At 46.3% G+C, this 15,123-nt stretch overlaps 2 protein-coding genes and 1 long non-coding RNA gene across 5 annotated transcripts in view; 2 read left to right on the forward strand and 1 right to left on the reverse strand.

The window, feature by feature from the left end:
* The first annotated feature begins 7,040 nt into the window (after window positions 1–7,040).
* COQ10A (coenzyme Q10A) lies at window positions 7,041–10,800 on the forward strand. 2 transcript variants are annotated; one of them, XM_047786923.1, is made up of 5 exons: window positions 7,041–7,369; window positions 7,912–8,058; window positions 9,223–9,415; window positions 9,597–9,698; window positions 9,985–10,800. In XM_047786923.1, exons 1-5 carry the CDS (start codon window positions 7,248–7,250, stop codon window positions 10,150–10,152), a joined length of 732 nt encoding a protein of 243 aa, XP_047642879.1. In that variant the 5' UTR covers window positions 7,041–7,247; the 3' UTR covers window positions 10,153–10,800. The 2 variants fall into 2 exon arrangements, with proteins under 2 accessions (XP_047642879.1, XP_047642880.1); XM_047786924.1 differs by lacking the exon at window positions 7,912–8,058 and having other exon boundaries at window positions 7,044–7,369.
* Window positions 10,801–11,529: 729 nt separating this feature from the next.
* CS (citrate synthase) overlaps window positions 11,530–15,123 on the reverse strand; it is a 29,832-nt gene continuing 26,238 nt past the window's right edge. For both annotated transcript variants that reach the window (XM_047786921.1, XM_047786922.1), the window contains 4 exons: window positions 14,216–14,345; window positions 14,012–14,113; window positions 13,455–13,664; window positions 11,530–13,132 (listed from right to left, as the gene is read on the reverse strand). In XM_047786921.1, coding sequence (XP_047642877.1) covers window positions 12,968–13,132; window positions 13,455–13,664; window positions 14,012–14,113; window positions 14,216–14,345 — 607 coding nt within the window. In that variant the 3' untranslated portion in view covers window positions 11,530–12,967. The remainder of the gene's footprint in view (window positions 13,133–13,454; window positions 13,665–14,011; window positions 14,114–14,215; window positions 14,346–15,123) is intronic.
* LOC125130956 (uncharacterized) lies at window positions 13,768–14,956 on the forward strand. The gene is made up of 2 exons (XR_007135838.1): window positions 13,768–13,798; window positions 13,961–14,956. It is a non-coding gene; the product is annotated as an uncharacterized LOC125130956 (long non-coding RNA).

The following is a 15,123-nucleotide window of genomic DNA, read 5'->3' on the forward strand; positions in this document are numbered from 1 at the left end:
ATATTGAAGAACGGATATGATTTATGAAAGGTAGGGAGTTCCCTGATGGCTTAGTGGATTAAGCAGGTTGTCACTGCTTGTAGCTCGGATCGCTCCTGTAGCCTGGGTTGAATCCCTGGCCTTGGAACTTTGGCATGCTATAGGCCCAGTCAAATAAATAAATACATTAATTAAACAGTGTCCTGTTTAGAGGTCAGCAAATCATGTGTTTAAGAAAGGAACACTTTTAGAAAGAAGTGTATCTTGTTGGCCTCCTATCAAGGCAGAAATATTGCTGGAGTTCCCGTTGTGGCACAGTGCAAACGAATCCGACTAGTAACCACGAGGTTGCTGGTTCGATCCCTGGCCTCAGTCAGTGGGTTAGATCTGGCGTTGCTGTGAGCTGTAGTGTAGGTCACAGACACAGCTCAGATCCTGTGTTCCTATGGCTGTGGTGTAGGCTTGCAGCTGTAGCTCTGATTGGACCCCTAGCCTGGGAACCTCTATATGCCACAGCTGAGGCCCTGAAAAGCAAAAAAAGAAAAAAATAAACAAATATCTCTAACAAGCTAGGCTCCTCATCACCTTCAGTATCTTTTTCTTTTTCTTTTTTTTTTTTTTTTTGTGGCATATGGAAGTTTCCAGGTTAGATGGTTGAATTGGAGCTGCAGCTGCCGGCCTATGCCACAGTAACGCAGGATTTAAGCCACATCTGCGACCTACACCACAGCTCATGGCAATGCTGGATCCCAGACCCACTGAGCAAGGCCGGGGATTGAGCCCTTGTCCTCAGGGATACTAGTTGGGCTCTTAATCTGCTGAGACAAAACAGGAACTCGCACCTTCAATATCTAATAATAATAATAATAATAATTAAAAAATCAGAGTTCCTGTCGTGGCTCAGTGGTGACGAACCCAACTAGGATCCATGAGAATGCAGGTTTGATCCCTGACCTCGTTCAGTGGGTCAGGGATCCAGCACTGCCATGAGCTGTGGTGTAGTTCATAGATGTGGCTTGGATCCCGAGTTGCTGTGGCTGTGGTATAGGTGGCAGCTACAGCTCTGATTTGACCCCTAGCCTGGGAACTTCCATGTGTGACCAGAGCAGCCTAAAAAGATCCCCCCCAAAAAATATCTTGATTCCCCCTGAAAAGATACACACAACACTGGTATGAGGGCTCTTTCCTGGGGAGAGAAACTGGGGAACAGAGAATAAGGAAGGAGAGAAAATCTTACCTACCACTTCATACCTTTAAATTTCTTGAATTTTCACCATTTTGAAAATAAAATTCACTGTATTACTGAAAATTTACCTCTTCTAGGAAGTCTTCCCTGCTTAGCAGTTTCTTTCCCTTTCATTAGTTCTCCTTAACACTTTCATACTTAGTTTACACTGTCACAGTCAGGTGTTTGTGGGTTTTTTTTTTTTCTTTACTTTTTTTGTTCTTCTGTTTTTTAATGGTTGAGTCTGTGGTATATGGAAGTTCCCCAGCCAGGGATTGAATCTGAGCCCTACTGTGACCTAACACACTGCGTCTTTTAACCCACTGTGGCACAGTAGGAACTCCTTTATTATTATTATTTTTTTTTCCCACTGTACAGCAAGGGGGTCAGGTTATCCTTACATGTATACATTACAATTACATTTTTTCCCCCATATTATTTTTTTTTAATTGAGATATAGGAATTTCTTTGCAACACAGAGGGTTAAGGATCCAGCGTCATCACTGCTGCGGCTTGGGTCACTGCCGTGGCTTATTTTGCTGCTGCGCCCTGGGTTCAATCCCTAGGCCACAAGTGCAACAAAAAAAAAAAAAGAGAGAGAGAGAGAAATAATTGATGTACAATATTATGTAAATAACAAGTGTACACCAGTGATCCATGATTTTTAAAGGTTTTGCTCTATTTATAGTTATTTTAAATATCGGCTATATTCTCTTTTATAGTCATAGTTCTAAATCACACAACTTTGTTGTTCATTTCATTTCACTTTACTTTTCTTTTTAAATCTTTTTAGGGTTGCACCCACAGCATATGGAGTTTCCCAGGCTAGGGGTCGAATCAGAGATGTAGCCTCCAGCCTGCACCACAGCCACAGCAACGCCAGATCCGAATCGCATCTGCGACCTACACCACAGCTCAGGGCAACACTAGATCCTTAAGCAAGGCCAGAGATTGAACCTGCATCCTCATGGATACTAGTCAGATTCCTTTCCACTGAGCCATGACAGGAACTCCTTACCTTACATTTTTTAGATGCAAGAATCCAATGTTTCAGAATGGATTTTTTTCTTTTCTTTCTTTCTTTTTTTTTCTGCCGCTCGGCAGCATATGGAGTTTCTGGGCCAGGGATTAGATTGAGCTGCAATTGCCACCCACACCACAGCTGTGGTAACTACGGATCCTTTAACCCACTGTGCTCGGACAAGGATCAAACATTGCGCCACATCAGGAGGTCCCAGAATGGATTTTATTTCTTTTATTTATTTATTTATTTATTTATTTGTTGTTGTTGTTTTCTTTTTGTCTTTTTTTGCTTTTTCTTGGGCCGCTCCTGAGGCGTATGGAGGTTCCCAGGCTAGGGGTCGAATCGGAGCTGTAGCCACTGGCCTATGCCAGAGCCACAGCAACTCGGGATCCGAGCCGCGTCTGCAACCTACACCACAGCTCACGGCAACACCGGATTGTCGACCCACTGAGCAAGGGCAGGGACCAAACCCACAACCTCATGGTTCCTAGTCGGATTCGTTAACCACTGCGCCACGACGGGAACTCCCTCCTAATCCAGAATGGATTTTAAAGTCTGTTACCCAGAGTCTTCCAGCCCAGGGCTGTACATTATTTTTGGCTTTATTTTCTATGAAAAAAAGGATGTTGAGCTCTCTGAAGGCAAGGGTATACATTAAATTTTCTTTGTAGATCAAGCAGAGCAGCACATGGGAACAAATACTTAATATTTGATAATGAGCATGAAGATGAGGCTGAGGAAGCACAAACTGATAGTAGTTGGGGAATGCATGGATATGGGTCTTGGGACATGTTGACTTGGCTATTGGGTATGATAGACCTTCCAGGAAGGGCTAAGCTAGGATATGGCCCAGAGGATGGGGAGGAGGGGACTACATGGCCTCTGTTGCCCGAAATAGCTCTTGGTAACCTGAGGAATTGGAGTCAGGGATTGAGCTAGGGTCACGTGCCTTGTTCTGGCTCCTGAATGGAGGTGAACAGGGGAGTTTGCCAGCCAGGTTCTCTGGGCAGCTGGAAGAAGGAGGAAGGGCTAGAAGAGTTATTTTTAATATTGTTCAGAGCACAGAAAGAGCATTTCCCAGTAGAGAAAAAAAGGATATGATGTAGGCAACACAGTTACTTCCAGGGCTCAGGGAGAAGATGACGGGGTTGGGGAGGAGGAGGCCAGAAGTAGTGGCAAAGCCCTCTTATGCCAAAGTCCTTCTGGATTCGACTACTGATTTCATAGTTGGATAAATCTAGGCAGATGCTTGCCTGTCTTTAAGCCTTAGTTTTCATTCTTCTAACAAATGTTGATTGAGGATTCACTGTATTCAGCCCTATACTAAGTGGTTTGGAGACAGAAACTCTGAAATAATGGTGTTCATTTTTGTGGAGTTTATAACCTAGTAGAACTAGAACTAACACATGCACCTGAGACAATTAGAGAATACAGGATTCATGCTGCTTTACATGGCATTGTGGGTTTAGTCAAGAGGGTCTTCCTGGAGGAGGTGTGTTTTGAGTCAGTACTTAAAGGAAGTTATCAATGTAGAGTGACTGACAGGCAAATAACAGGAAATTAGTTGTTTCAAGCACCGGGGATGAGCTAGGAAATGTTTAAATGGCAATAATTACCTAAACTAACTAGTAGGGGGGACAACAACAAATTGGCTTGGCAGGCCTCTCATACCTTGGGGATTCTAAAGCAGTTAACTCGGTTAAGGCACAGTGTTAATGAGGTCACAGTTTAGTTATGTATCCCAGTTAATTTCTATCTTATATTGGGCCAGATCCTTACTTCTCACTCTAGACAGCTGTCACACATGTAAGCCCTTAGTCAGAAGGGCTAGACAAGGGAGTGAGGTTGAAAAGAGTAAATCTGACCCTCAAGGTCACAAGCCCTTCTGAGAGTGGCTCCCAATAATCATCTTCTAACTGGAAAGAGAGGCTTTATCTTTGGAGGTGAGGGGTGCATTCGGAGGGAAAAAGAAGAAATGTTAAAAGAGAAAAAATAAGTGCAATCATTACCCAGTTTGGGATCTCATGTATCTATAATATAAATATAAAGTAAGAATTAAGAAGCCAGAGTTCCTGTTGTGGCTCAGCAGGTTAAGAATCCGAGTAAAAAAAAAAAAAAAAAAAGATCTGACTAATATCCATGAGGACATGAGGATGCAGGTTCAATCCCTGGCCTCCCCCACTGAGTGAGGCCAGGGATCCAGCATTGCCTCGAGTTGTGGTGTAGGTCACAGATGGCTAATATCCCGTGTTGCTGTGGCTGTGGTGTAGGCTGGAAGCTGCAGCTCCAATTAGACCCCAGACTAGAAACTCCATATGCTGTACCTGCACCCCCACACACACCGAAAAAAAGAAAAAAGAATTAAAATGCCTTCTTTGGAGTTCCCTCAGTGGCACAGTGGGTTAAGAATCCAACTGCAGCAGTTTGGTTGCTGAGGAGGCCCAGGTTCAATCCCTGGGCAGGCTCAGTGGGTTAAAGGATCTGGTGTTGCAGTAGTTGTGGCATAGATCACTGCTGCAGCTGGGATTCAATCCCTGGCTGAGGGACTTTCATATGTGGTGGGTGCAGCCATAAATAATAAAATATGAAGTTCCCCATTGTGGCTCAGCCATGGTGAACCCAACTTGTATCCATGAGGACTCAGGTTCCAATCCTGGCCTTGCTCAGTGAGTTAAGGATCTAGCATCTCCATGAACTGCTGTGTGTGGGCTGCAGGCTCGGCTTGTTCTGGCACTGCTGTTTCTGTGGCATAGGCTAGCAGTTGCAGCTCCAATCTGACCCCTAGCCTGGAAAACTCCATATACTGTGGGTGCAGCCCTAAAGAACAAAATTAAAAAAAAAAAAAAACTTTCCTTACAAAATGTTAAATGTAAGCCAGAGTTCAAGGGAGGGTTCCTGCTCCTTGAAATCCAGATAAAATGAGTTTAAGTTTTATTTTTTTTAATTTTATTATTTTTTAGTGCTGCACCCCTGGCATATCGAAATTCCCAGGCTAGGGGTTCTAAGCTGGCCACAGCTACAGCAACACCAGATCCGAGCTGAGTCTGAGACCTACATCACAGCTCAGGGCAATACCTGATCTCTGACCCATTGAGCAAGGCCAGGGATCAAACCTGCTTCCTAGCTGGAATTGGTTCTGCTGCACCACAATGGGAACTCCGGTTCAATTTTAAAATAAGGAGTTTCCGTCGTGGCTCAGAGGAAACAAATCTGACTAGTATCTATGAGGACACAGATACGATCCCTGGCCTTGCTCAGTGGGTTAAGGATCTGGGTGCTGCTGTGGCTGTGGTGTAGGCCAGTGGCTATAGCTCCAATTCGACCCCTAGCCTGGGAACCTCCATATGCTGAAGGTGTGGTCCTAAAAAGACAAAAATAAAAAAATAAAAATTAAAATAAAATAAAATCAATCCATATCTGGTAGAAATCCCAAAATGAATGCCAATCTCCAAGGGGAGAGATGGAGAGTTTATATCTGTCCCCAGTCCCCTGTTTCTGGACAAGATCTCTCTGTTCCATACAACAACTAGACCCCAAAGTAACAGTCTTTGTTTTTCTTTTGGCAGTTCCCCCAGCAGGTGTTCTTATGCCAGCAGGTGGAACACATGCCTTAGCAGAGACCCAAGCTGTTGTAGTGACAATGGCTGTATCCTTAACCCCTTGAGCCACAAGAGAACTCCTTTTCTGGGGGGAGGGGGCATCTGCAGCATATGGGAGTTCCCAGGCTAGGGGTCGAGTCAGAGCTGGGGCTGCCAGCCACAGCCACAGCAACACAGGATCCAAGCCATCTCTTGGACCTACAACCACAGCTCATGGCAATGCTGGATCCTTAACCCGCTTAGCAAGGCCAGGGATCAAATCCTCATCCTCATGGATGCTAGTTCTATCCCCTCACCCTCACAACACTACTCAGCTAAAGATTTCCTGAATATGGAGGGCATGGCTAAAGATTTCTGCTCTGGAGTTCCCATTGTGGCACAGTGGTTGATGAATCCGACTAGGAACCATGAGGTTGCGGGTTCAATCCCTGCCCTTGATCAGTGGGTTAACGATCCGGTGTTGCCGTGAGCTGTGGTGTAGGTCGCAGACGCGGCTTGGATCCTGCGCTGCTGTGGCTCTGGCTTAGGCTGGCGGCTACAGCTCCGATTGGACCCCTAGCCTGAGAACCTCCATATGCCGCAGGAGCGGCCCAAAAAATGGCAAAAAGACAAAAAAGAAAAAAAAAAAAGATTTATGCTCTAAAGACTAAAGCAGGGAGGCTTGAATTGCACTGCAATAGCATAAACATCTTTTTCTTTCTTTCTTTCTTTTTTTTTTTGGCTGTACCTACAGTTCTCCGGCCAGAGATCGAACCCTGCCACGTGAGCTGCAGTGACAATGCTGAATCCTTAACCCACTGATACAAGAGAACTCCCTCTATAAATATCAAAAGAGAAAACTACGCAAACTCTTATCCCAGAGCTTGGAAGGTTAATTTAATTTTCTTTCTCAAAGATACTAGGCACTATGGAGGCTACAAGGATCAAAGGAACTTCTAACTATAAACAAAGCAAAATATGGTAAAGGTTCTAAGAAAAATATTCAGAAGACCCACGGGCTTCTGCAGTCGACAGGCCCATGATGTCGCCTCTGTGCTTATGTATCAAGTCTGTGACTACGGACTCGCTAAATTAGTTTCCCTGGCGACCTCGTTCTGCATCTTTTCAAACACTAACTCCAGCTCCCTCTTCTCGCCAGAGGTGCGAAACTACATCTCCCGACAGGCCGCGTGGTCCCCTTCCTTCCCCCCTCTCCGGGTCCTGAGCCATGGCAACAGCGTGACGTGGGGGTACTGAGAGCCGCGGGAGCAGCGGTCTCGGCTTCAGTTCTAGGCTATTCGGTCGCCCGGGCGGAAGGAGCCGCCGGCCCGGCCCTCGGGGGCCCTGAACTCGCCCAGCTATCGCTTCCCTCTGCTCTTCCTCTGGAGTGAGGAAGGCGCAGCGGGGATCAGAGCCAAAAGGGCAAGGGAGGGTCGCGCGCATGGCCTCGGCAGGCGCGCGGCGGCTCCCGGCGGGTACGCGCGCCGCTGCCCGTGGTTGCGGTGGCTTCTCTGTGCGCCCGGCCCCGCCTCCGGGCCCTCTGCGACCGCCAGGACCAATGAGGTGAGACGATGGTGCGGGAGGCAGCGCGCGAGCAAAGAGGGTCTTCCAGTACCCGTGATGGAGGGTTGCGAGTCTGGCTGCAAGCGCAGCGGGGACGGCAGCGGCACCGTGGCATCTAATGCAGAGCTTTGGGGACTCTTTTGCGAGTTTTTCGCGAGGCGGAGTCCCCAGGGTGGGTGCCGAACCACTTCTTGCCCCTCATGGGCATCCTGCACCAATGCGGTTGGCGAGGCTCAGCGGACTATGATGTTTCTTTAGAGCCCTCGCATTCAGCAACAGCGTACCCTCCAGTCTAAGGCAACTGGAGCTTCGCACGCACCCCGCTTTTTCCCATCTCCTCTCTGGGCACTGTCCTCAGCCGCCCTCGACCTTTTCGCACTCGTGACTGCCTGGCCAGGGAGCTTGGCGGGCTGCAGCAGGTGCTAGGGGAAAAGCTTGTCTGGACGACCTTCCTCGGGGATATACCCCTCTTCACTTTCACCTGGTTGAGGAACACAAAGAAAGATTCGTGACGTTTCTCTCTCCTTTCCTTTTGGCCTTAGATTTCTGATGTCCTGCAGCCTCTTCTTGCCCCGGGCTGTCCAGGTCTTGGCGGCTGAGGCTGGCTTATCTCCCAGACGTTCCTTTATGGGCTTTGCTGCCCCCTTCACCAACAAGCGAAAGGCTTACTCTGAGCGTAGGATCATGGGGTGAGCATCCTCTCCTGTTTAGCTTCTCTGCACATTCCCTTTCCCTCTAAACAAAAAACTATGTCCTGGCTAGAACATAAGGATGGCGATAGGGGGCAGGATTCATCCCTGGCCATCCCATTCTCCCCAGCTATATTACCGATCCTTTATCCTCCTCTGTCAGCCTTAATTTCCCCCTTCTTGGTTGCTGTGCATTAAGTGAAATGTGACTAGAGTTGGACAACATGACAACAGGATATTATTTCTCTGCTGACCTGACTTTATTATTCTGAGCACAATATAAGCTAACACTTTTTTTTTAGGGCCGCACCCACGGCGTATGGAAGTTCCCAGGCTAGGGGTCGAATTGGAGCTGTAGCTGCTTACCTACACCACAGCCACAGCAACGCAGGAGCCAAGCCACGTCTGTGCCACAGCTCACCGCAATGCCAGATCCTTAATCCACTTAGTGAGGCGAGGGAATGAACCCGCAACCTCATGGCTACTAGTTGGATTCGTTTCTGCTGCACCACAACGGGAACTCCTAAGAGCTAAGACTTCTTGAGCACGTGCTACTACTAGCAATCAGGTTGCTTAGGTGTTTTACCACGGATTTTTCTCATTTGACCCTCAACAAACTGATGAATCAGGTACTATTATTATCTATGATTTACACAGGAGATAATGGAGACAATAATTTACCTAGGGACATATTGTCAGAAAGTTGTAGAGCTGGGATTCTTAGTCCTTGTGTGATCATGGGTAAAAATTGAAAACCTCTGTTCTCCCTAGATAGTCCCTCTTAGGATCAAAATAGCTAAAAAATGGGGAGTTTCCCTGTAGCACACAGCAAGTTAAGGACCTGGTGTTGTCACTGCAGCAGCTTGGGCCACTGCTGTGGTGTGGGTTCGACCCCTGGCATGGAAACTTCTACTGCGGGTTATGACAAAAAAAAAAAAAAAGATAGTAAATGCAAAAACATACTGTAAACTGCAAAACTTAAAGTAACATTAACATCATGGAAAGTTGCACATTTGCTTTTGGGAAATCATCTGGGCTTATTGGGGATCTCTAGTTCCTAAAGGTGTGTGATTAGTAGGCAAAGGTATAGGGAGAGGGCACCTAGACCAAGGAGGAACCTGATTCAGCTAGTAGTTCCTTGGTCTCTCTGATTCCTTCCCCTAGGTACTCAATGCAGGAGATGTACGAGGTGGTAGCCAATGTCCAGGAGTATCGTGAGTTTGTGCCCTGGTGTAAGAAGTCTTTGGTGGTATCCAGCCGCAAAGGTCACCTGAAGGCCCAGTTGGAGGTTGGCTTTCCACCTGTCATGGAACGTTATACTTCTGCTGTTTCCATGGTCAAACCTCACATGGTCAAGGTGAGCCCTGTCTGGGAGGGATTGATAAGGAAGTTTTTTTTCTGTGTTCTCTGGCATTTTTACATTTAAGGGTTATTTTGGCCTTTTTTTACAATAGGTTATCTCCATGTGTCAGATATTTTCCTAATAAAATATTAGTTTAATCCCATTGTAATATTAACTACTGTTTGTCCTATACTAGGCTGTTTGCACTGATGGCAAGCTCTTCAACCACTTAGAAACCATTTGGCGGTTCAGCCCTGGTATTCCTGCCTATCCGAGAACTTGCACTGTGGACTTTTCAGTGAGTCAGGAGGCTGTGTAGCAAGGGGCTACAACTGGGTTGTGGGGGCTGAACTGAGATACTGTGACAGTTATTCTGTAAGGATAGCTAGCACTTAGCATTTCCCATCAATGACACTCTCCAGAGGTCTGAGCTTGTATCAGACTTGTACTTAGTCCTACGATTTCTGAAGGGATCTAAGGAACTAGAGGGGGAGGGAGAAAAAGGCACTGAATAGTATCCTTGCACCTGGTGGGGGACTATCCAGCATGGTCTTACGGAGTTTCTGTCTCTTACCCATTCCCAGATTTCCTTTGAATTTCGTTCTCTGCTGCACTCCCAGCTGGCCACCATGTTTTTTGATGAGGTTGTCAAACAGAATGTCGCTGCTTTCGAGCGTCGGGCAGCAACCAAGTTTGGTCCAGAAACAGCCGTCCCTCGTGAACTGATGTTCCATGAGGTGCACCAGACCTGAGGCAAAGGACTGTTCCCTAGCCTCTCTTCTCCTCTCCCTCCCCACCCAATTCTCTTATTTATTTCATTTGGCTACTGCTCCAATGAGTCTATGCTCATTAACACTGTTCTCCTTCTCCATTCCCTGGAAACTGGGCTCTAAACTGGGAGAAAGAAAAGGCAGGGAGGTATGGAAAGGAGATGTGCCTAGGAGAGGGTCAGGCACATCTTGAGACCCTGTATGCCTGATGCCTGCAACTTTCTCACACTGAATTGTAATCAGGACTGTATGGCCATTTCTGAGCTCTTGTCAAGGTGCCTTACCAGGTCAAGGTGCCTGATTAGGGGGGAGACAGCAATTTTCCTAAGGATTGAACACAATGAACTCTTTCCTCTGACACAGAGCTGCTGGGTGGTCAATAACTTTGCCTGCCTGAAATTCCTCAGGAGATGCCTGAGATCTGGTCCCAGCCTGAAATCCTTAGGATGACACTTTAAGGATGTTTCCATGCTGTCTGGCTAGTAGACAGCAAGGAGCTTTCTTATCATCAGTGCCAGAGGGACAAGGAGCAAAAAAGCACTGAACAGTTGTACTTGTGGGTTGTACCTTATTCTTCCACTTGGCATGGGTTTTTGTAAAAATTCAATAAATTAATTGTGATGGTGTGAATTTGGCTTTTTTATATTGTTTCTTGGGGGAATACTGTAGATACAGCAGAGTAGAAGAAAGTCATGGCTTCCTTCCCTAGGGAAGTGAAGGTGCAAGAAGGCCTCTTGGACATAGTGTCCCTGCTAACTATAGTAGCACATTCGACAAGCCAGGACCTAGTACCCACTCCCTTGCCTATTTATAGACTTTTTCAGAAGGTCAGTTGCAGCAGGAGTCTCGGGACAGAGGAGTCTGGCCTCAGACCTCTCATATAACTGATGCCCTCAGGACCACCTCTTATTCTGGGGGATCCTTAAGGGAGACTGCAAAGACTTGGCATTCCATGAAGTTCAGAGCCTTCTAGAGGCTCAAGAGTCTGAGCCAGCATCCTACCCTATTTGCCCTTGGTATTCTTTGTTCCTTTCACCTCATGGGCTGTACCATCTTTCCTAGATTAGTCACATAAGCAGCTGTGAGCTCTCAACTATAGTCCTTGAGTGTTGTACCTTACAACAGATACAGGAAGGATAGGGACTAAAGATCAAAGACTTCTAACCTAGAAGACAGACAGAAATCTCTTTGGATATCTCACAAGGAACCTGCCTTCCGATTAGGGTAAATGAATGCCATACCTGCCTCAAGATAAAGAGAGGCACAGGATAACTTAACGACCAACTATGTCCAGGATCTTGCTAGCCAGAGTCCTTACCTCATAAGAGACTCTTCCGGGCCCTATTTAATAGGCTCAAACATTGTTAATAAAAACATTTATTTTGCATTTTATACAGAACAACCTGAAGTCTGCATCATGACTTGACAGTTACCCAGAGGTTTACAGACAGTATTATCCATCTCAACAGTGTGGTTCTGGGGATTAGGGATCCACACAAACAGGCAGGAGTTGCAAAGGAGGAAGGGGGCACAGCAGGAGTGTATTTTAATCCTTTCTTAAAAAGAAAAGAGCATTCGGAGTCACTGGAAACCTGTGCACATGGGGCTTCTACAACAAACACTGTACTGTGAGCTCTTGGGGAAAGGCAGGATGAGGACCCTGATAAATAAAGGGTTATTTGCTTACGGCAGAGGGTGATGAGGGAGGTTTACTAGTTTTAACGCCCTCGGCCCTAGTACCTGATATTTGAAGGAGATCATGTCCAATCTTAAATCATTTCCCTGTTCAGAAAGAGGTGCTAGTTAGTACCCCTGGGATCAGGCCATGAAAATATCATGCTGGTCATTCCCAAGATCCTATTCTATAGCCCACAGCATTTTAGGAAAAAAATAAAAAAAGGTCATAGGATAGTGGTTTGTATCCCAGGGAAAAGCTCAGTTCATGTTAAGCACTGATAAAGCCAAATAACTGGCAAAGACCACAGATCAGACAGTGCTGTATTATACGACCTGCTGGAAGAGGTCTCTAATAGAGACCAAGGGGGGAGATATAGAGCAACCTTGGCTTGAGGTGCAGCAGGTACAGAAAACCCGGAAGGACGTGAGTATTCAAGTAGTAGGGAATAGAACACTCTCAGATGTTAATTTTAGTAGGGTAATTTAAAGAAGAGAAAAAAGTCAGACACTGGGTGCCAGTCACAACAAATGCCATGGCCTTTATGATCACCTGGTAGCATTAAAAAAAAAAAAAAAAAAGCCAAAGCAACCAATATAGGTCTTGCTAGGAAGTGTCTTGTGTGCACGGAGAGATTAATGGGGCTTGGTACAGCCGACAATCCAACATGATTCCTATGGAAACAGTAGGGGTAGAGTCCTGTTTGCTGGCTTATTAAGAATTGGGCAGAACAGAAAACCAAAAGCTCTGAACCGACTGCAGATTCTCTGCAACCAGCTTTGACCTAGGGAAAGAGGAGCCAGATTCTTACTCTGGAAATGGTGGGGGGAGTGGGGGCAGGCAAACCTAACCCATACCACATGCATTAGTGCTGGTCATCCTACAGTTGATGAGCAACTCATATACCAGGCAGGGTAAAGGACCTGGTTAAGGAAGAAGGGGTTACTTTTCATCTTTTAAAATCTTAATTTATATATTTTAACCTTAGACTTATCATCAGTGCCTCAGATAGAGTTTAATCTTGTCTTTTAAAGCCCCCTGAAACAAAAGTATACTTTTTTTTTTTTTCAAAGATCCCTCACTTTCTGGTAGTTAGTTTCTTCCCAGTCTTCAGTTTCACCCTCACTTAGAGTCCACAAGTTTCATCAGACCGTCTGTGCTCATGGACTTGGGCCTCTCTAGAGGGAAGCCTAAGGCTCGGCTCCAGATGAGCTGTGCTAATACACCCAGTGCCCGTGATACCCCAAACAGGACTGTGTAGTAGTTCATCTCCGTCATGCCATAGTACTGTAAGGTAAAAGAGAAACAAATTTTGTTAGAGGTCCACAGGTAGCCACATGTACAAGTCCAGGGTGATAAAAACCTTAACCCTTAATCCAGTTAGGCTTGAACAGAAATGGCTGGGAAAAGTACAGAAATTAGATTTCGAAAGGACAGCATCCCCTTCTTCCAGCCCACACCTCCCCAGTCACAGGAAGCTTTACCAAAAGGGTAAGGAAGGAAGGAGGTTTGAGAGTCCTTGCTCTGACTAGGGAGTTGATTTTGTGCACAGCAGAGAACAGTGGAGTTTGGTATAAATTAGAGGGAAAGTAGGGAAGGGAGGACTCACCTGGAGCAGCACCCCACTGTGAGCATCCACATTGGGCCAAGGATTCTTGGCCTTGCCCTGTTCCAGGAGGACATTGGGCACAATCTTGTACAGCTGAGCAACCAGCTTAAACATGGGGTCATGCGGCAGGTGTTTCAGAGCAAACTCTCTTTGACAGGTATATCGTGGATCAGTCTTCCTTAGTACTGCGTGGCCATAGCCTGGGACAACCTGCAAAGGATGGGGGTGGGGGGAAGCCAGTTGTATTCTCAGAATAGAAATTTTTGTCTTTTTTTTTTAATTCTTCAGGAAAGACAAATGGAAAAAAAAAATCTCCTTCTCAGAGTTCCCCTGTGGCTGAGTGGGTAAGTATCTGGCATCATCCCTCAAGTGGTTCCGGTCACTGCCATGGTGTGGGTTCAATCCCTGGCCCAGGAACTTCCACGTGTTGCAGGTGCAGGGGGAAAAAAAAACCTCCTTCTCTAATTTAGGGAGCTATCTCATTCTTTTCTCCTTCATTCTTCCAGATTACAGAACTTGAGTCTTGGCTTTTTTCCTAGTTGCATCTCTCTGCTTACCCGTCCTGAGTTGAGTGTATTCCAGATGTAGTCTCGTAACTTCTCATCTGACACATCTTTGCCAACTTCCTTCTGCAGCTGTGTCAGCCAAACAAGCACTTCCTGTGGGTAAGATTTGGAGAATACAAGAGTGTCAATGCATATGCCAGGAGAGACTGCCAGGAGTGAGAAAAACATGGAGCAAGAGAAAAAGAATAATCTTACCTGATTTGCCAGCCCATGTAGGGGCCCTGCCAGCCCATTCATGGCTGCTGCAAAGGACAAGTAGGGGTCTGAAAGGGCACTGCCCACCAAATGGCTGGTATGAGCACTTACATTGCCACCTTCATGGTCACTGTGGGGAAGTAAGATAAGAGAATGAAGGCCAAGGCCAAGAGAAAGGATAAAAGGGGCAGATTATGGAAACACAGACCTTGTTGTTCTCTTATTGTCACATTCTAGTCTAGCTATGGGCCCACACCAGCCTATAGGCAGTCATTTACACCTAAGTTCCTTTTTTTTTTTGTGGCTGTGCCTACAGCACACAGAAGCTCCAGGGCCAGGGACTGAACCTGAGCCACAGCAGTGACAACGCTGGATCCTTCACCCAGTGTACCACCAGGAAATTCCTATACATAAGCTCTTTTAAGAGATGTCCTAATCTCATTATTAGCCTTTGTTCACTAATCCACAGGGCTGGAGCAGTTACTGGGCGACAAAACCTGGTCTGTGTTTCCCTAATTCTCACTCCAGTTTTAATAGCAATGGCCAGAAGAGGGAGCTCCTGGAAAGCCAAAGGACCCATCCAATGGTCAGCTAGTACCTTTTCCTAGCATGGTTATGATAATTTCTCCAGATCTCCTGACCTTCTTTAGCAGACCCTTTCTTGCCTTGTATCATCCCTTATGCTGTGTTTCCATTTCCTTGCTGCTACCACCTGTTCCCAGAATATAAGAATGTTAAGAAGCTTTTCTTTCTTTTTTTTATGGCCGTGGCCACAAGGAGTTTCTGGGCCGGGGAATCAAACTGTACCACAGCAGCAACTCGAGCCGGAGCAGTGACAATGCCAGATCCTTAACACGCTGAGCCACCAGGGAACTCCTAAGGAGCTTTACTTAATATTCACCACCAAC

This window comes from Phacochoerus africanus, chromosome 7, assembly GCF_016906955.1.
Source record: "Phacochoerus africanus isolate WHEZ1 chromosome 7, ROS_Pafr_v1, whole genome shotgun sequence".
NCBI classification, from domain to species: Eukaryota; Metazoa; Chordata; class Mammalia; order Artiodactyla; family Suidae; genus Phacochoerus; species Phacochoerus africanus.